Raw genomic sequence first — 21,502 nt, forward strand, 5'->3', positions numbered from 1 at the left:
ACTACTTCGACTTCACAAGTTAGTGCCACTTTAAAAAAGCTCGAAACAGCTGCCAAAATCCAGATACTGGCTGTTTCTCAATGTTTTATCATGCTAGCTAAATACCTATTGTATTCTAACTGTCGGAATGGCTCATTATAAAACTTTTTCATTGAAACTTTCACCTTCGTCAGTTTTTGTGACAATTATATTTTCATTTGAAAACTGGAGAAGAAGAGACTTGATTCGTTTGAGGTGTGGTTTTACAGAGTAATGATGGAGATGAAGTGTCTGATAAGATAAGAAGCTGCAGAAACGACATCGAAAGGAATACATGGAAAATATTGATTTACAACAGGGTGAGAGAAAACGTGTTAACACACCAGGAAAAAACATCGATGGTCCTAGAGAGAGCCGTTGAGGGCAAAAGCTGTAGGGGAAGAAGATGTGGCAGTGCATGCATCATATAACTGAAAACGTTCAGTATAATTCGAAAGGTTGGCACAAGAGAGGCAGTCGTGAGGAACTGCGTTAAATCATTTAGAATACTGGAGGAAAAAAAACCTTCATTAGAGAATTATGTATATTTTGTTACCGTTGTTATTGTGGCCTTCAGTCCGAAGATTGGTTAGATGTAGTACCCTACGCTAATCCAACATGTGCGTTATTTCTACAGAACTGCCGGCCGGGATGGCCGAGCGGTTCTAGGCTCTACAGTCTGGAGCTGCGCGACCGCTACTTTCGCAGTTTCGAATCCTGCCTCGGGCATGGATGTGTGTGATGTCCTTAGGTTAGTTAGGTTTAAGCAGTTCTAAGTTCTAGGGGACTGATGACCTCAGATGTTAAGTACCATAGTGCTCAGAGCCATTCTACAGAACTACTGCAACTTGCACTCACTTAGACTCGCTTACCATATTTAAACCTTGGTCTTCCTCAGCGGTTCTTACCCTCTTCGACATCCAATCCCCCTGCTTCATCTCCCTCTAACACCAAATCGATGCTTCCTTGATGCATTAGGAAGTGTCCTATTAAACGAAACGATCCATACTTTTAGTCAAGTTGTAAAATATATTTCTTTTCTTCCCAAATCGATTTAGTTAGCAGATCTATCCCTCTAATCTTCAGAATTCTGCTGAAGCTCCACATTTCAAGAACTTCTATTTGCTTTTTGGTTCAAATGGCTCTGAGCATTATGGAACTTAACATCTGAGGTCATCAGTCCCCTAGAACTTAGAACTACTTAAACCTAACTAACCTAAGAACATCACACACATCCATGCCCGAGGCAGGATTCGAACCTGTGACCGTAGCAGTCGCGCGGTTCCGGACTGAAGCGCCTAGAACCGCTAGGCCACCGCGGCCGGCAATTTGCTTTTTATCTGGATTTTTTAAAGTTCACGTTTCAGTTTCGTTCGTTTCCGTCGGAGGTTCTAGTCCTCCCTCGGGCATGGGTGCGTGTGTTGTCCTTAGCGTAAGTTGGTTTAAGATTAAGTAGTGTGTAAGCCTAGGGACCGATAGGGGCCGATGACCTCAGCAATTTGGTTCCATAGGAACTTACCACAAAATTTTTCAGTTTCGTTCAATACGCTCCAGACAAATACTTCCGGAAATTACTTTCCAACAGTTAAATTTATACTCCATGTAAACTAGTTTCTCATTTCCAGAAATATGTTTCTTGTTTCTGCACCCTGCTTTTTCTATCCTCTCCACTTCTGCCATCTTCACTTATTTTGCCGCACAAATAAAACAACTCGTCTACTACTTTTAGTGTCCCATTTTCTAATCCAATTCCTTCTCGCATTCGGAAGGACGACGGTTCAATCCCGCGTCCGGCCATCCTGATTTAGGTTTTCCGTGATTTCCCTAAATCGCTCCAGGCAAATGCCGGGATGGTTCCTTTGAAAGGGCACGGCCGACTTCCTTCCCCGTCCTTCCCTAATCCGATGAGACCTATGGCCTCGCTGTCTGGTCTCCTTCCCTAAACAACCCAACCAATTCCCTCTGTTTATGTTTATCATATCACCTCTTTTCATGACGCTATCCGTTCCGTTTAACCGCTCTTGCAAGTCACTTGGCATTAAAGACAAAATTAGTGTCGTCAGAAATCTCAAAGTTTTAATTTATTTTCTCTGAACTTTAACTTACTTTGAAAATTTCGTGTTGGTTTCCTTTACCGACTGCTTACTGCACAAACTGGAATAGACTGTAGCACTCACTCACTGCTTTCTCAACACTCGCTAACGTTCATGTAATTCGAGTATATTCTGGTTTTTATACAACTTGTTAATAACCTTTCACTCGCAGCAGTTTATCCCTGCTACCTTCAGAATTTGTGTGTCTTCCATTCAATATTTTCAACTAGTTTCTCATTTCCAGACATTTTCTCAAAAGTCGAAAAATGCTAAAAACTTAAGTTTGCCTTTCTTTAACCTATTGTCTAAGATGGGGCCAGTATTGCCTCCCATATTCCTACTTTTCTTTGCAACAGTAACTTATTAGAGCGATAATTCGGTAATACTCTCATCTGTCAGCAATTTCCACGTTTTCAGTTGGAATTATTACTTTCTTCTTAACGTCACAAGGTATTTCTCCTTTATCATGTATCTTGCATACCAGATTTTTTGTGTTTGTATGTTCTCCCGAGGACATCAATAATTTTGAGGGAATGTCGTCTACTCCAAATGTCTTGTTTCGACTTATGTGGTTCAGCGCCCTGTCAACTCAGTTTAATCTCTCGTGTACGAGTTTCAGTGCTCCGTTACTTGAATTCAGTACCTCATGAAAAGGACTTTATCTGTCACTAAATTTACTCGGGTATTAAGTCTCACAGCTACAATTGTTACCCAAAGGGATTTAGTCGAAGTTTTTCAATGACGTTAGCCGCATTTGTGCATTGAAATGAATCAGTGGTAACAGGTGAAAATTTGCGCCAGACGCAAGCAGTCGCTCTATTGACCTTGACACCCGAGCACGCCTCCCATCCGACCCAAATTCCTAATCTGTTACACACTATTAGCATAGCGTCACCTACCTATGAACCCCTTACTCGTCATTTCGTTTTCCTCCAAGACATTATGCTGTGCATCCACACTGAAAGATATATATATGTCGAGTCTGTTCTTCTAGACACGTTCGAAAGAACAGCCACCACATATATGTGCAGATATCAAAGGAACTTAGTTCCAATACGAATTTACATTCAGATGAATGAAGAATAGAGAGTGTAAATAATTTACTTACCAACCAACGCCGGTGTAGTGTGTGTGGTCAAGGATGTCAATTCAAGTGACATGTAGTTGAGCTATTCTTTCCCTGTCAGAGATTAAGTGTGGGTTATAATGACCCATCAAACACTTGTTGAATTGTACGCAGCAAATGATCCTTTTCAGTTCACAGAACCCATAAGACAGGAAAAAATTACAACAGATACTGAAGAATAGGGCCATACGGATAATTCTCCCATCTTTTTATTTATGATGTTAGAGCTGCAGTCGGTGTATCTGGACATTATTCGTAAACACGCTATAGAACCAAATCAGTTATAGAAAGGTGAATAAAATTCATTGGGCTCTACTTTAGGTATTTCGACTACCAGTCAACGCAGTTGCAGCCAACGTCGCCTTATCTTCGAAGCACGAGCTTCTAAAGTGCTAGTCAGCTCAACACACTGGCTGATCAAACGTATTCTTCCTATTGCTAGACTAATTGAGGATTGGGAACATTGTGGAATGAACACGTTTGTCAACTACGTGACCGCCGATTTACTTCGTGGAGTGGTTCAGAACTGTTCTGCTAAGTTCGACTGATATTTCGTTGTCATCTCCGATAAATAATCTGAACAATTCTCGCTTAAGGTGTAACACTGGATTGTCAAGTATATTATTTAATTCTAGAAAAGTAGTTCCACGCAGAATCTGTAACTAATGTCATATTTAACATTACGAATTCTGGGGGTCGGATGTACTGGATGGACATCCTACTCCAGGCAAATTAGTAAGAAAATCCGCAGACGAGGGAAAAATTTGTAAAGTTTTGAAACTTCGGTAAACTACTCATATGGGGTATAGTAATAAGAAACAGAAAAGTTCCCATCCTTAGGTGGGGGGGGGGGGGGGGCGTTCCCCTTTTATCTCCTCCAAAAGTCAATTTGTATCATATTTTTAAATTTATACGCAAAAAGGCTCATTTTTCTAACAGAGCTCTTATTAGTAAATATATCTTCGCAACATAGTACACGAAAAAGAACTTGTGCATCTTTTCATTTATACGAATCGTATTTGAGGTATAAGAATTGGAATAGAATTCTGTTAACGTAATAGTTTACTGTTTTTGATGCTTTGCAAAGTATTTAAATGAAAAACGTAATTAAGTGTATGGAAATATTTCGTAGCCTATATATTATACTTTATGATTTTTTTTGTGAGCAATATTGTTGAAATCAGGAGTACGTGTCAAGAATGGAAACGTCAAGTTCCCCTTCCCATTCACTCAGCGTTCCCCTACCACTATTGTCGCTGCCGTTTCTTCCTACCCCGAGTCCAGTTCAGTTGAGTTAATGTTGTGAACTGTCAAAGTAGTGCCAGAGAGTTCTGTTTTTGTGACAGTATTCGTCAGTTTGTGATGTTATGGAGGGTTTTTTCTTAGTCTCATTTCTTTTGTCTGGACCTTACTGCCTGTTTTACTTGTGGTAAGCCTGCTTCGGAAGGAGAGACATCAACGGCGACGAAGGGCTTGGAAACTCTGATACGCGCCAGCAGGGAACGGAGGGATGGGGCTCATAATCGTCTACAGAACGCTGGACTGATTGAAGTGTATAAGGTATGTCGACGTGAATATGTTAAGGAACGCAATACAAGGAAACTAACCAATCAGAATGTTGCACAAGCAGATGATAAAAGTTTGAGATCCTCTTCCCCTTATCCAGTCAATTTCAAAAAGACTGTTTCATATGTGCTGAAAAGTGTGACAGAGGCGGAAACAAAAAAAACGACTCCACAACAAATGGTGTTAGCAGTTTGCCGGCCGCGGTGGTCTAGCGGTTCTAGGCGCTCTGTCCGGAACTGCGCGACCGCTACGGTCGCAGGTTCGAATCTGCCTCGGGCATGGATGTGTGTGATGTCCTTAGGTTAGTTAGGTTTAAGTAGTTCTAAGTTCTAGGGGACTGATGACCTCAGATGTTAAGTCCCATAGTGCTCAGAGCCATTTTGTTAGCAGTTTGCTCTTTAACTGTGAAACATACTCTGCTGAGAAAGCAGAGAAACGCGATGATGATTTCGGTAAAAAGATTGCCGAACGCATCAACAGTGTTTTGTGTTTAGTAGCTGCAGAAGCCCGTTATCATCAAGATTGCTATGCTAAATTAGTTTCGAAACACTCCTCTGTTCGAAAGAGACGCCGCCCTCAAGAAACCAACTTTGATGCCGCTTTTCAAGAATTATGCAAATTTATAGGTAGTTCAGAGAAATGTCAATTTACACTGCTCTATTTGTGGCAGTAAGTTAATGAATGTCTACCAGAAGGAGAGACAATGACTATAAAAACTCTGAAAATAAACTGACTGAACACTTCAGTAATGGGGTCTTGTTTGCCTCAATGCCAAAAAATCTCCCAGTTGTATGTTTTCGTAGCAGTGGTCACAAACTTTTGAATCAATGGTACAATGAACGAGCTGTTAATAAGAGAGATGAGAGAAAGAGAATAGTAGAAGCAGTAGCAGCTATCATCTGCGAAGATACAAGAATGACTCCTTATCAGTGACCTGACAGAGAATGCTGAAGTTATAGACAGTCCCCTTTAAAAAAATGTACAGCAATGTCTCATGCGATTGTGTAGCTACCAGGCCTCTTTCATTTATTTCCCCACTGCAACTTGGCCTTGCAGTGTACTTGTTTCGTAAAGCGGAACCAAAAAGCATTGTCGGAATTGTCTCGAGTATAGGTTTCTGCTCTTCATGTAGGACTCTGCCTTTATTTGAAGCTTCTGCCGTTCAGTTCTGCAAACCAAATATTTCAAATGATTCGTCCTCACAGTTCGTTTTCGATATTGCCGACTTCAGTATTCCAACAATGACAGGCAAAGGTACATTCCATGGTATAGGTGGAATCAGATGTGTGACTCCAAGCAGAGCTATAGAACGTCAGAAAGTAACGAAACTCTGTCAAGCCGAGCTCTACTGAAACAGCAAGTGCCCAAAAAATTAGTCTGGTAACATTCCGAAGGCAGAATGAGTGGGACTGATGACCGCAGATGTTAAGTCCCATAGTGCTCAGGGCCATTTGATTTGCAGAATGAGTTGGAATTGAAGAAACTGTTCTGCAAAATGTCTACTCAGAACAACCATTCACTAAAGCAACAGTGTCTACCAATCACGATTTTACTTCAATAATGGGAAAGTTTTTACAGCTTTCTATTCCTGCGTGCCAAGGTTTCATGGAGAAAAATCACAACCGGAGAATCTTATAGGTTATTAAACGTATTAGCACTTCAATTCATCAACAACCCGCCCACAGGTTATAGCACTATTTTAACTGCTTTAACTTATACCATCACAGAGAGTAAGAAGTCCACACAGCAAACATGTATCGTGACGTTTGATCAATCACCCTACATGAAAACTAAAGATATAGTTGCAGTGGGGGTTAATGGAGGGAATGAGCTTTTCACTAATGTAGTCATTCGATTAGGAGGCTTTCACTTGAGAATATCTTTTCTAGGAGCAAGAGGATTCATAATGAGATACGGTGGACTCTCTCAACTTTTGGAGACTGTCTATGCTGCAGCTTCTGTTCCCCATGTATTCTTTGGTCGATCGTGCATTCTAGCTCACTCTGCAATCATGTGTGCTTTTTCCATAATAATACTGGAGTAAATGGCAGTCATGGAGGAGGAGAAGCAACGTATTAAAGATTGTACACTACTGGCCATTAAAATTGCTACACCACGAAGATGACTAGCTACAAACGCGAAATTTAACCGACAGGAAGAAGATGCTGTGATATGCAAATGACTAGCTTTTCAGATCATTCACACAAGGTTGGCGCCGGTGGCGACACCTACAACGTGCTGACATGAGGAAAGTTTCCAACCGATCTCTCATACACAAACAACAGTTGACCGGCGTTGCCTGGTGAAACGTTGTTGTGATGCCTCGTGTAAGGAGGAGAAATGCGTACCGTCACGTTTCCGACTTTGATAAATGTCGGATTGTAGCCTATCGCGATTGCGGTTTATCGTATCGCGACAATGCTGCTCGCGTTGGTCTATATCCAATGACTGTTAGCAGAATATTGAATCGGTGGGTTCAGGAGGATAATACGAAACGCCGTGCTGGATGCCAACGGCCTCGCATCACTAGCAGTCGAGATGACAGGCACCTTATCCGTATGGCTGTAACGGATCGTGCAGCTACGTCTCGATCCCTGAGTCAACAGATGGGGACATTTGCAAGACAACAACCATCAAAATGGTTCAAATGGCTCTGAGCACTATGGGACTTAACATCTGGGGTCATCAGTCCCCTAGAACTTAGAACTAATTAAACCTAACTAACCTAAGGACACCACACACATCCATGTCCGAGGCAGGATTCGAACCTGCAACCGTAGCAGTCGCGCGGTTCCAAACTGAAGCGCCTAGAACCGCATGGCCACTACGGCCGGCAACAACCATCTGCACGAACAGTGCAACGACGTTTGCAGCGGCATGGACTATCAGCTCGGAGACCGTGGCTACGGTTACCCTTGACGCTGCATCACAGACAGGAGCGCCTGCGATGGTGTACTCAACGACGAACCTGGGTTCACGAATAGCAAAACGACATTTTTTCGGATGAATCCAGGTTCTGTTTACAGCATCATGATGGTCGCATCCGTGTTTGGCGACATCGCGGTGAACGCACATTGGAAGCGTGTATTCGTCATCGCCATACTGGCGTATCACCAGGCGTGATGGTATGGGGTGCCATTGGTTACACGTCTCGGTTACCTCTTGTTCTCATTGACGGCAATTTGAACAGTGGACGTTACATTTCAGATGTGTTACGACCCGTGGCTCTACCCTTCATTCGATCTCTGCGAAAGCCTACATTTCAGCAGGATAATGCACGACCGCATGTTGCAGGTCCTGTACGGGCCTTTCTGGATACAGAAAATGTTCGACTGCTGCCCTAGCCAGCACACTCTCGAGATCTCTCACCAACTGAAAACGTCTGGTCAATGGTGACCGAGCAACTGGCTCGTCACAATACGCCAGTCACTACTCTTGATGATATGTGATACCGTTTGAAGATGCATGGGCAGCTGTACTTGTACACGCCATCCAAGCTGTGTGTGACTCAATGCCCAGGCGTATCAAGGCCGTTATTACGGCCAGAGGTGGTTGTTCTGGGTACTGATTTCTCAGGATCTATGTACCCAAATTGCGTGAAAATATAATCACATGTCAATTCTAGTATAATATATTTGTTCAACGAATACCCGTTTATCATCTGCATTTCTTCTTGGGGTAGCAATTTTAATGGCCAGTAGTGTATTTCTGATATGAGTGGAAATGGTACATCTTTCGGCGATTTGGAAAAATATCAAGTGATTGAAAAGCTGAAAAATAAATTTGTCCACACAATGGATGATATTAAGCAAAGGTGTGAAACTTCCCTGTTATGGATACAGTACATTCAGATCGTCATCTTGCCATTGCATTTCATCCAAGCAGAGCGTATGGGAAACTGGGAGCTCCATATACAGTGTGTGAGAGCTACGTTCCCAATATTCCACGCAACTGGACACTTTCCTTATGCTAAAGCGTGTCATTCGTACCTCCAAGACTTGGAAAAACTGAAAGAAACCATGAAACCCGCGGATTTCGGTAAATTCACCAAGGACATATTTTTCACGGATCGACGCTCTGATAAGTATTGGTGTTAAGCACGGACCGACATGACGATAGAACAAATGCTTATGAAGAACCTGAAGAGTGTTGGAGGTGTTTCACACGGATGAGGTTTCACCGTTAGTGTGTTGAACCGATGGATTTGCGGTATGCCAATAGCCCATCACATATGTGAAGCTATGGAACAGTTCTGTAGTTTACATTTGGTTTCTAGTGATGAACATGTTGAACTGAGGAGTGGGAGGATAGAAATTGACGAGAAAATTCGCAGAAGATTTCAGCTATGGTTGCAACAACACACTCCATCTGCTTATAAGGAGCGATTGTATTCATTAGGATCTGGATTAGCGTCTCAGGAAGTAAGCTGCTACAAAGCTGTGTCTGTTGGTGAAGAAGCTCTTCGAACAGTAGTTACTGTCTCGCCAAAATTTGGTTCTCTGAAGCTTAAGCGATCCAGCACAGTTAGGGAAATGTGCATGTCACCTGTTAGACTTGAAAAAAAAAACTGAAGTAGATACAACTCAATTATTTCAGATAATACTGTGCACGTTTCTTTCAATGATTTAAAGTACTGCTTCACGTACGAATTATCGAGTGTACCAATGTCTCTGAAAGCAGTGGATTGATGAGGAAAACGAAAAAAATCGTCGCTGTACTATCTTTTCAGTCAAGTACGTGAAAGGAATATTGACAATAATGAATCGAAGTTCTTTGTTATAGATGGAGGTTTTCTTATCAACCACGTTGTGTGGCCCTTGAATGGAACTTTCGGTAACATTTATAAAATCTTCATGGCCTATATTCAGAGACATAATAAAGATTATGTTGCTGTTGTATTTGACGGATATACAGAAAGCTCTCTGAACATAAAAACTATTGAACGCCAAAGGCGAACGATGAAGCGGACCTCACGAGATATTTTCTTTAATGACGATACGTTATGCGTTGAATCACAGTCTGCCTTTCTTAGTAACCTCAGCAATAAGGAAATGTTTATTACACAGCTTGTGCAACAACTAGACAGTTTTGCTATTGAAACCAGGATTTCGGATGACGATGCAGATATTGAAATTGTTGCCAAAGCGACAAATGCCTCAAAATTTTACAAGCAAGTGATTATTCGGCCGAAGTGGCCGTGCGGTTAAAGGCGCTGCAGTCTGGAACCGCAGGACCGCTACGGTCGCAGGTTCGAATCCTGCCTCGGGCATGGATGTTTGTGATGTCCTTAGGTTAGTTAGGTTTAACTAGTTCTAAGTTCTAGGGGACTAATGACCTCAGCAGTTGAGTCCCATAGTGCTCAGAGCCATTTGATTATAGTGGGTGAAAATGTAGATCATCTTGTGCTACATATCGCTCTTCCTCCAGACGACACAAACATAATCCTGACGAAAGAAGGTAAAGGTATCATCAGAACAAGGCGTTACAGTTCTAAAGATATACGTAACTCCTCACTCGTTCGTGAATGCAAGAATTCAATACTGTTTCTTCATGCAGTAAATGGTTGCGACCGCACTTTAGCCTTGCTTGGGAAAGGAAAGCTGCAAGATTTCCAATTATTCAACCGGTATCCCCAACTTCATACTCGTAATATTGCACAGATATTCAATGATCCTGCTTCCTCTCCTGATACCATCGCAAAAGCAGGAGAGAAATTTATACACTCTTTCTACACAAAAACAGTAGAGAGTCCTGACGTTAAATGCAATTCGATTTAAATGTTTTAATGATCTTGTGGGTCAGGCAAACAATGCTGTCATACTCTCTCGTTTGCCACCCGCTACTGATGCAGGACGCCTCCATTCTTACCGAGTTTACCTACAAGTCCAGCTGTGGCTGAGGAATTACTTGGATCCCAAAAACTGGGGCTGGAGGGAATCAAACTCATCCCTCAACGATTCACATGAAACGACCACCTGCTCCAGAGAAAAACTGCTACTGATTTCATGCAGCTGCACTCAAGGCTGCGGAAGAACGTGCTAATGTGTGAAGGTTGACCTATATTGCACAACAATGTGCAAAAACTGTCACGGACAAAGTTGCACTAATGTGCCTCGCAGTAATTTGACAGAAGATTTGGATGATAGTTTTATGTAAAAAAAATATATTTACAAGAATTTATTTGTTTGATAGATATTGTGCTATTTCCATTGTCTACGTGTTGTACATATGATTGTAAATATATTACAACAAAAGTAGTTGTTGATTAGTTTTACAGTAATTCTTAATTTTCATGAAAAATGATTTTCATCCAATAATTTAAGTCGCATAAATCTAAAGTAAAAGACTATAAAGCAAAATTACTCCATATAAATAAAAGTCTGTTTTAAAAAAATTTCACTTCTTTTTACCTACAAATTTTGGTACTCATAAACTAATTACCTTCTTAAACAACCGTTTGACCTTCGCTGAGTAGAATTTCACCAGAACTATTTTCTGTCATATAGATAACTTCGTTAAGTGAACTGTTTTTCGTAAAGTTTGGAAAAAGGAAAATAAATTACATTAAGGGGTGGGGGAGAGGAAAGCTCCCCATATAGGGTAGGGAACTTTTCTGTCTTTTACTTCTTCATCCCCTAAGAGTGTTTTCAAAAAGTTTCAAAATTTTATAAATTTTTCCCCCATTTTTCCTAATTTGCCTGGACTATCCGGTGGAGCCAGAGCAACAGTCTGCAAATACTCAGCAGCCCCTGCAAGATCCCCATTCTCCGATGCCACACTCCCCGCCCAGCCGCTGCACACTGTCGGAAGGTGGCGGACTGGTAACGTAGCGGGCAGTGGCCCACCCACTGCTTCTCTGTGCCGGCGTTGCCCCGCTGTAGTGACGGTTCCAGGTCTCAACAGCTTCAGAGCAGGCCGCCATAGCGTACGTGTAAACTGCGAACCTCGATCAGCATCTCGTATAGTGGCCAGCCAGCACAGCATCATGTTGGTGGAGTTGTGATGCAGACAAAAATGGTTCAAATGGCTCTGAGCACTATGGGACTCAACTGCTGTGGTCATCAGTCCCCTAGAACTTAGAAGTACTTAAACCTAACTAACCTAAGGACATCACACACATCCATGACCGAGGCAGGATTCGAACCTGCGACCGTAGCAGTCGCACGGTTCCGGACTGCGCGCCTAGAACCGCGAGACCACCGCGGCCGGCGTGATGCAGACAGAAGTGGTTTTAGTACCACTCGATTGTCAAATTTATTATTTGATTCCAAGAAGGTCGTTCCACAGATAATCTATAACTAATTTCGTGTTTAACATTACGAATTACCTCTGTTAAGTAGCACTATGGCAATGAGAGAATACTGCTGGTAGTACCAGCTCGCTAAGTAATAATGTAGCCCCTTTGAGAACGATAAGATGTTAGCTGTAGGTTCTATCCTCGCTAGAGAACTAAATATTTAGTTGCCTTTGACTTCCTCTTTTACCAAGCTATAAGCTTCCAGATCGAAAACCAATAAGGAAATCTTAACTTAAAATGTCTCTGCTTATACCGATGTACATCTTACTTTCTTGTGAATGCACAATTCTATTAACTATGTGCGGCATTGAATAATTTGTTAACTGGGTTTATTTGAGAGTCTACTACAAGACAGTTACGTTTCGTGGGTTGTATACAAATTAGGCGGAACCCATCATATTTCTCGGATATTTTTGAGCACGATAGTACATGGCCATGTTGTACCTGGGAATATTTTTATCACATTTAGATAAATCTTTTTTTCAATAGCATGGCATATGATTTCATAGTGGAATAAGAAGATATATTAATCTCCTATTACAGAGATGGCTAGAAGTAGATGGAGCACAAGCTTGGATATCGTCGATGGTATCATTTCGAAAGGAATCTTCATGTTATTTTTCTGTAACGATTTAGGAAAATCACGAAAACGAAAACGTAAACGTGGACAGCAGGACGGAGGTTTAATACCCCACTTCTTCTGTATACAAAAATTTGTGAAAGAACTTTATTAAAAATTTAAGTCCAAGCAGTTCCTCTCAATTCTCTTGAGAACCATTGCCTTTTCAAGTTTGTGAGACTGGAAAATAATTTAAATTTTCTTCCTTTCAGCCAAAGGAAAAGGGGACTGATGATCCAACAGGTGCTGTAACGCCAGAAGAAGTGCAGTTTCAAATGGACTTGCAAACTGCAATTGAGAGATCCCTCGAAGACAGTTATTTGAACAATAACCAGTCAGCCGCTGACACTTCTGAGGTAAGTCACTGTATAGCTGCTAACCACGTATTATAATTTAAAAATCATAAATCGAGAAGTTTCGTAACTCTCGTGTAAGCTCACCGGACATACACGCCACAGTCACATTAATGTAACCACCGCTTATGTTAGACGCCAACGCGCAATAACTATTCGCAAACGGCAGGTGACAGCATTGGCAGTGGAGGATATACTAAGCCGGTCGTTGCAGTCATTGTCGTAATGCGGAAACTGAACGATTTATTTGACGTCCAAAAGGGTATGGTAATTGGTTTTCTGGCCAAGGGTGGAAGCATTTCCAAAACGGCAAAGTTTGCGTACTGTTCGCTTGCCGCCGTGGTTAAGTAATCGTGCATGGAAAAATGCGCTATCCAAAACTGGGGCCGAGGCAATTGTGGCGCACCACAGGCCATAGATGATGGAGGTGAACAACTGCTGCAGAGACGTGTATGGGCGAATAGACGAGCAACTGTTGAGCAACTGACTGCCCAGATGAACCATGATGCGTATGGGCCCCCACAGCAGGCGCCTGGCTCACGCACCCATGCTGACTGCTGTTCATAAGCGACGAAGGCTGGAATTTGCACACCAATATCGCAACTGGACGTCCACTGAGTGGCGAAGGTGGCCTTTCCAGATGAATCACGTTCTATGCTCCATCGGACAGACGGCAGTTAGCGTGTACGATGTGACGCATTTGAAAGCAAACACCCTGCATGCGTTACGGTCTAGGGAATATTTTCGTGGCATTCTCTGCGCCAAAGAAATTGGTATAGGGGTGCGTATTCAACTACAGAAATTTGTAAACAGGCAGAATACGGAGCTGCGGTCGGCAAGGGTCTATATGAGACAAATGTCTGGATTTGTAAACAGGCAGAATACGGAGCTGCGGTCGGCAAGGGCCTATATGAGACAAATGTCTGGCGCAGTTGTTAGATCGGTTACTGCTGCTACAATGACAGGTTATCAAGATCTAAGCAAGTTTGAACGTGGTGTTGTAATCGGCACACGAGCGATGTGACACAGTACCTCCGAGGTAGCGATGAAGTGGGGATTTTCCTGTACGACCGTTTCACAGGTGTGCAGTGAATATCAGGAATGCTGTAAAACATCGCTGCGGCCGTAAAAAGATCATGTAAGAACGGGACCAGCGACGACTTAAGACAATCGTTCAACATGACAGAAGTGCAACCCTTCCGCAAATTGCTGCATATTTCAAATGGCTCTGAGCACTATGGGACTTAACTTCTAAGGTCATCCGTCCGCTAGAACTTAGAAGTACTTAAACCTAACTAACCTGAGGACATCACACACATCCATGCCCGAGGGAGGATTCGAACCTACGACCGTAGCCGTCCCGCGGTTCCAGACTGTAGCGCCTAGAACCGCTCGGCCACAACGGCCGGCGCTGCATATTTCAATGCTGGGCCATCAACAAGTGTCAGCGTGAGAACCATTCAACGAAACATCATGGATATGGGCTTTCGGAGCCGTAGGCCTACTCGTGTACCCTTGAGACTGCACCACACAAAGCTTTACGCCTCACCTGGGCCCGTCAACACCGACATTGGACTGTTGATGACGGGAAAAATATTGCCTGGTCGGACGAGTCCGTTTCAAATTGTATTGAACGGACGGACACGTACGGGTATGGAGACAACGTCATGAATCCATGGAACCTGCATGTCAGCAGAGGACTGTTCAAGCTTGTGGAGGCTCTGTAATGGTGTGTGGCCTGTGCAGTTGGAGTGATATGAGACCCATGAGACATGTAAATACAGCTCGGACAGGTGACACGTACGTAACCATCCTGTCTGATCACCTGCATTGATTCATGTCCATTGTGCATTCCGACGGACTTGGGCAACTCCAGTAGGACAATGCGCCACCCCACACGTCGAGAATTGCTACAGAGTGGCTCTAGGAACAATCTTCTGAGTTTAAACACTTCCGCTGGCCAGCAAACTCCCCAGACATGAACATTATTGAGGAAATCTGGGATGCCTTGCAACATGCTGTTCAGAAGAGATTTTCACTCCCTCATAGTCTTACGGATTTATGGGCAGTCCTGTGGGATCAATGGTGTCAATTCCCTCCAGCACTACTTTAGACATTATTCGAGTCCATGCCACATCGTGTTGCGACATTTCGCGTGCTCACGGGGGCCTTACACGTTATTAGGCAGGTGTACCAGTTTCTTTGGCTGCCCAGAGTAATTTGTAACATTTCATCAGGCTCATAATATTTGAATCAGTTGATGTTCATGGTAGTATTAAGTCCATATAGTATTCTAGATTTAAGTTTTTGAGAATATTTAGCATATTTCGAGTTTCGACAGGATACTTTACTATCTTGGCTGTGAATCTAACCCTCACATGTACATATTCTCTGTTCGACTCTCCAGCTGTCGATTTATCACTCGCTCTCTCCCTCTTATACAGTAGATCCATTTCACTAATTACGTATAGTATAGCTGCCACAAAGATGTATATAAAATTAAAATATTGCACACGTAAAAATAAACGTGCTGATAATAAATACACAGTATAACGTAACAAAAGTGATACACATTTATACGTTTTACTGTAGAACAAACGTGCAGACTTTCAAAGGTATGTATAACGTTTCTGTATTGCAGTGAAAGAAAAGAAACGAAGTGAAAAAAAATATGACTCAGAGCTAGTAATGTTTTCACACCATGACCATACCTAGAATAAATTTCCCCAATTTTTTTAGTGTATCCACGCAGGCTGTCCAAAGTTATGGCATACCACCCTGTCCATGCGCCATGGTGTATGAACAGTGGTCGTAAAAAGTTCCTAACCGGCAGCGGTCAGAGACGAGTGTCATACATTTTCAACGACAATCTGTTTCAAATCGGGCAGCAATGCTGTTGGTATTTGAAGTCAGGCACCTCACAAACATCCATTGCCCTCAGCGACATATCAAGCTGCATATCTTCATGGGGCTAAACAACGCAGTAACTGGACAGTTGCTGATTGGAAGCCTGTAGTGTGGTCCACCGAGTCTCGAATTTTCTTATTTTCAAATTATGTGAGGTGTTGAATGTGTTGGGACTGAGGCTCACCCCAAGAGTGGTGGAGGAAACTGCTGCTCATAGGTCAGGATGAGGCGCCGCTTCCTTCACTTGTAAGTGGGTTGAGGGTGATGGTGGTAGCTGAAAACGTATAACGGCTACTAGTAAAACATCCCTGAATGTAATGGTCCTTTATTCATCTTAGGCACAGGCCTAAGAAAAGCTGTGGCCCCCAGATGTAGTGGGCCGCAGGACCACCGAGTGCCAATGTCAGAGAAACTGCCAGGAAGGTGGCACAGACAGGTAGCGTTGGCCGCTGACGTCAGCAAGGCTGCAGAAACCTGACGAAGGCCTTAGGCCACACGCCACTGGCGATGGGTGGCAGCTACAGCCCTGGCTGCTTGGCTGCCTATGGGTGCAGAGTACAACAATGGGAAGGACAGTATCTACACTGTAGTTCCCCACACGGGAGACGTCGCAGGAGTATGCCCATAGTGGGCGGTGATCAGCAACAATGTGTGGGCAGCAGAAGTGTTGCTGTGGAGCAACAGTCTGGGCTTGAACACATGATCCACCAGGGAGGTGGATGCTCACAGAATAAAGGCGTCCAGAAGGTAATCCGGCGGTGCAGAGTCACCTAGTGGTCTTCATACAATCTTCTGCTCAGTCGGATGCCTGCAGCTTGTGGAAGCGAAGTCCGGAGTAGGTGGTTGGCTGCATCATCATGCATTGCAAGCGGTCTCTGCTTGGAAGTTAGTGGATGGTATAGACTGCACCAAATGGCACCACATACACATCTGGATACCAGCTGGTGATATGGAATGCTCGACTTCGGTTCATTGGGAGAATTTTAGTAAAGTCTGATTCATCTGTAAAGGAGATCACATATAGGATGCTACTGCAACCTGTTCTTGAGTTCTGCTCAAGCGTTTTGGATCTATATCAGGTCCAATTAAAGAAATACATCGAGGCAATTCAGAGGCGAGCTGCTAGATTTTTTACTAGTAGGTTCTAATAACAGGCAAATGTTATGGAGAGACTTCAGTAACTCAAATGTGAATCCCTCGCGGGAAGGTGACAGTCTTTTATGCAACACTATGCAGAAAATTTAGGGAACTGGCATTTGAAGCTGACTGCAGAATGATTCTACTGCCTCCAACATACATTACGCATAAGGACCATGAAGTTAAGCGGCAAGAAATTAGGGCTCATACAGAGGAATATTGATAGTTGTTTTTGCCTCGCTGTATTTGTGATTTGACAATTACTGGTACAGGGTACCCTCCGCCATGCGCTGTACGGTGGCTTGTGGGGTTTGTATGTAGATGTAGATGAACTGGAAAAAATCTGAGTACCACTGAGAGAGGGGGTCTGATTCTAGTAGCATTTATGTGAGCTCGGCCGACTAGTTTTTTCCTTTTGCTATGACTTTAGACTGTAAATCAGAACAAGTTTATATACTCGGCCACCGTCGTTAGGTAATGGTGACTTCATGTGGTTTTCTCGTCGTGTCAGCTTTTCTGGACACCCTGCCTCTGCTGTAAGATGTCCTAACATCGCTCTTCAGGCACTCTGTCTGGCATATTTCACAGTGTCGTTGTACAGAATGAGTGCTGTTGCACTGCAAATAAGTCTTCTTTCTTCACAGCACCTGGTCGTCAAGATAACGGTACCTCTCTTCCTATGAAATATTATCATGGCATTGGATATAGGCAATTCATTACTCCCAATTGTATTGTGGTGCCACAGTCCACCTTTCTCTGAAAAAATCCGCCCTCTGGGTTTGTCATCATCATCATCATCATCATCATCATCATCATCATCATCAGTTATCTGCTATATTAGCAGGTCCTTTGCCTCTCCATTTTCTGCGATCCATTGCTTCCTTCTTAAGGCTGCTGTATGTTGTGCCGTCCATCATGTCATCCAGTATCTGGAATCTCTTCCTTCCTCGCTTCCTTTTCCCTTCTACATAACCTTCTAAAACTGTTTTTATCAGTCCCTCATTCTTTCTTAATATATGCCGAATCCAATTTCTTTTTCTTCTCTTTATTACATCTAGTAACTGTCTTTTCTCTCCCACTCTTCTCAGTACCTCTTCATTTTTTACTCTGTCCATCCAACTTATTCTTTCCATCCTCCGCCATGTCCAGACCTCAAAAGCCTCTAGCCTTTCTCTGTCTTTTTTCCCTCATAGTCCATGTTTAAGCGCCATATAGAAGAACACTCCATACAAGACATTTTATGAGTCTCTTTCTGAGTTCTCTGTCCAGACCGCTGCAGAAAATTCTCCTTTTCTTATAAAACGCCTCTTTTTGCTATCCTTGTTTTAATTTCTGTGGTGCACTTCCAGTTGGTGTCTATCCTGCTTCCAAGATAACTAAAATTTTGCACCTGTTCTAGTGTTTCTCCATTCAGCATAATTTTTATTTCCTTATTTCCTCCTAGTGCCAATACTTTTGTTTTATTTGTGTTAATTTTCATTCCATATTTTTTTCCGTTAGTTGCAATGGTGTCCACCAAATCCTGTAATTCTTTTTCCCCTGTGGCTAAAAGGACCATGTTATCAGCAAACCTCAAACACCCTACTCTTCTTCCTCCAATTTTTACTCCTTTGTCATCTAATGAGCATTGTTCAATCATATTTTCCAAGTAGAGGTTGAAAAGAGTAGGTGATAGACAGCATCGTTGTCTTACTCCTTTTCCTAGTCTGATACAGTTTGTTCTTTCTCCTCTCACTTTAACTGAAACTTTTTGATTAAGATATAATGAGTTTATAAGTCTTATGGTTTTCCAGTCCACTCTCTTTTCCCACATTATAGTCACCAGCTTGTCGCAAACCACATTGTCAAATGCCTTTTCTAGACCGATGAAGCAAATATATAGGCCTCTTCCTTTTTCAATAAACCTTTCTCCCAAGTTTCGTAGGAGCCCTATTGCATCTCTGATGCCCGTATTCCGTCTAAAGCCAAACTGCTCTTCGCCAAGATTCTCCTCCATTACTTTTTCAAGTCTTTTATTAATTATTCTTTTATTAATTATTTCTTGGTTCCTTGTTTTTTCGGTAATGGTATCATTACTGTCGTCAGAAAGTCCTCGGGCCATTCACCACTATCATATATTTTATTACATAACCTCAATATTTCTCTTATTCCATCTTGGTTCAAGCATTTTTGTATTTCTCCCGGTATTGTATCTGTACCAACCGCTTTGCCATTTTTCATTGCAGCTATGGCAGACTTTACTTCTTCCATTATGATGGTTGGTCCTTTCTCGTCATCACTGGGTTTGTACCTGTTTCCATTACTGGACAAAAATACCTCAATACATGTTTTATCGGCTGACGTAAAAGAACAAAAAAAATAAAAAAAAATAAATTCTCCTTCTCTTGCTACTCCAGTTTAGTGTCAAACGGTTCACTGGTTGTTCCTTAACCTAAACGCTATTGTCTAAGATTGGCCCAGTCCGTTGGCAACTAGTGCAACTGCGAGCTCAATAGTTCGGGCAGTTTTGCACTTGAAGTAATACAGGCTACACAAAGCAGAGTCAGTACTGCAACAATACTAGAAACCGAGAAACTCGTGGTCGTAATTTTGTTGCACTGTTCATTGCGCCACTGCCATACATGCTGGAGCATCTGCTCAGCAGTAATACGACCTTTCCGTGTCACTGTAAAGTTCATCCAGCATATAGAAGAGGTGTGATCTTAGCGTGTTGTTTAAGGTTAGCTTCTGCGTTGTCTAATGATTTCTCCAGTCGATACAACGAAGGCTGTGTCAGATTTATTACAGCTGTTCCAGTAATAGTAACTGGGGACGGAATGTAGTGCCACCTACATCACAGGTTATACCATAAACTAATATCCCACTGTTATGTGGTTTTAGCCACATCGTTCCTTGTGGTTGATCCGGTTCGTAACAATTGAGATACTGAAGTATCTCCAATTAAGGATTACTATCTCTGGAGTAGTCGCGGAGTACATCCATTACATACTGACCCTTTGAAAGTAAGGACAGGGCGCCATAAAGTCCCTTTGGCATCCTACTGCATCCGTTTCAACTAATAATAACTGTATCTCACACGCTAGCACTTCGACCTGACCCATCCTGTTTGTGCTCGGTAGTAACGCCACCTGTCCGTAGCTCGTGGTCTATTGTAGCCGCCACGGTAGCTCAGCGTGTTCGGTCAGAGGGTAAGCTGCCCTCTGTAATAAAAAAACTGAGTTCATGGACCAACAATGTACTTAAATAAGCGTCATGGGACGTCCGCCTCGAACCAATCCAACCAACATTAACGAACAAAATGAGATCAACAATAAAAAAAGAAGCTAACGTCGCTGTCTCTGGATCACGGGTCCCGGCCGGCTTGGGGATTTTCTATGAACGGGGTCTGGGTGTTTTTGTTGTCCTAATCATTTCATCATCATCATTCGTTACAGTGGCTAGATTGGACTGTGTAAAAATTGGAATGTGTCAAACTTGGGACTGTGTACGGGTGCTGATGACCGCGCAATTCAGAGCCCCACAAACCAAACATCACATCACGCCACCTGGGCAACAGGAATTCAAATCACTCTCCCTCCCCTTCTCAAAAGGTCGTACATACTCTCTCGTTCAAAACTATCCGACCTGATTTGCATGGAGCCCAAATAACGTAACTGTCTTGTAGGTCCTCTAATCTCGTTTCGGTACAGTCGCTTGACTACACAAAATAAATACCACGAATGGACAACATTGCTCTGTATTGTAATAACTCCAGGTATAAATTAATACCACGATACTAAAAATATCATGGAACATCTGAGCTAATCCTTAGCTTTTGTAAACTCAAATTTATTACAAGAAATAACATTAATAAACTTGTGCCACTCTCATTAGTATCTCACATAAAAATTCCAGCAGTTCTTAACACAATTACTCCGTAGTCCTTACTCAAAACTACATTGTCTTGTGAATAAGACATTTTCAAGAATATCTGCACTCCCAGACAAGCTCTCTAAAAGCTTTTCCAACCACCAATTAACCATCGTGCAATAAGCGACTGCTACTGAACAAAGTGCATAGTGAACAAACGAGTTGCAAGAACCATGATTAACAGCGTCAAACACTATCAGAACTTCACCCTCAACAACATATCACCAGTAATTTGACTATCTTCATGATGACCCATGTAGGGTTCAAAAACAACCTATCGCACTTGTTAGCTAATACAAAGTGACATAAAAAATGAAAGTTATTAATGTCCAGTCATCTATGCATATCTTTGAACTTCAAATGACATGACGAACTGTTATGTTCTGGCTACAGATTGAGACCCAATACTAACTATACAAAATATTCGTACCCGACCGAGACGCGTCCACAACGTTAATCGTCATTGCTGACTAGCTT

General features: G+C 42.5%; 1 protein-coding gene across 1 annotated transcript in view; it reads left to right on the plus strand.

Annotated features, from left to right (window-relative positions):
* Window positions 1-21,502, plus strand: part of LOC126471036 (uncharacterized) — a 197,719-nt gene that overhangs the window by 72,854 nt on the left and 103,363 nt on the right. Inside the window, exon 2 of the mRNA XM_050099102.1 lies at window positions 12,932-13,075. Within this exon, the coding sequence (XP_049955059.1) occupies window positions 12,932-13,075 (144 nt within the window). The remainder of the gene's footprint in view (window positions 1-12,931; window positions 13,076-21,502) is intronic.

Source organism: Schistocerca serialis, chromosome 3, assembly GCF_023864345.2.
Source record: "Schistocerca serialis cubense isolate TAMUIC-IGC-003099 chromosome 3, iqSchSeri2.2, whole genome shotgun sequence".
Taxonomy (NCBI): Eukaryota; Metazoa; Arthropoda; class Insecta; order Orthoptera; family Acrididae; genus Schistocerca; species Schistocerca serialis.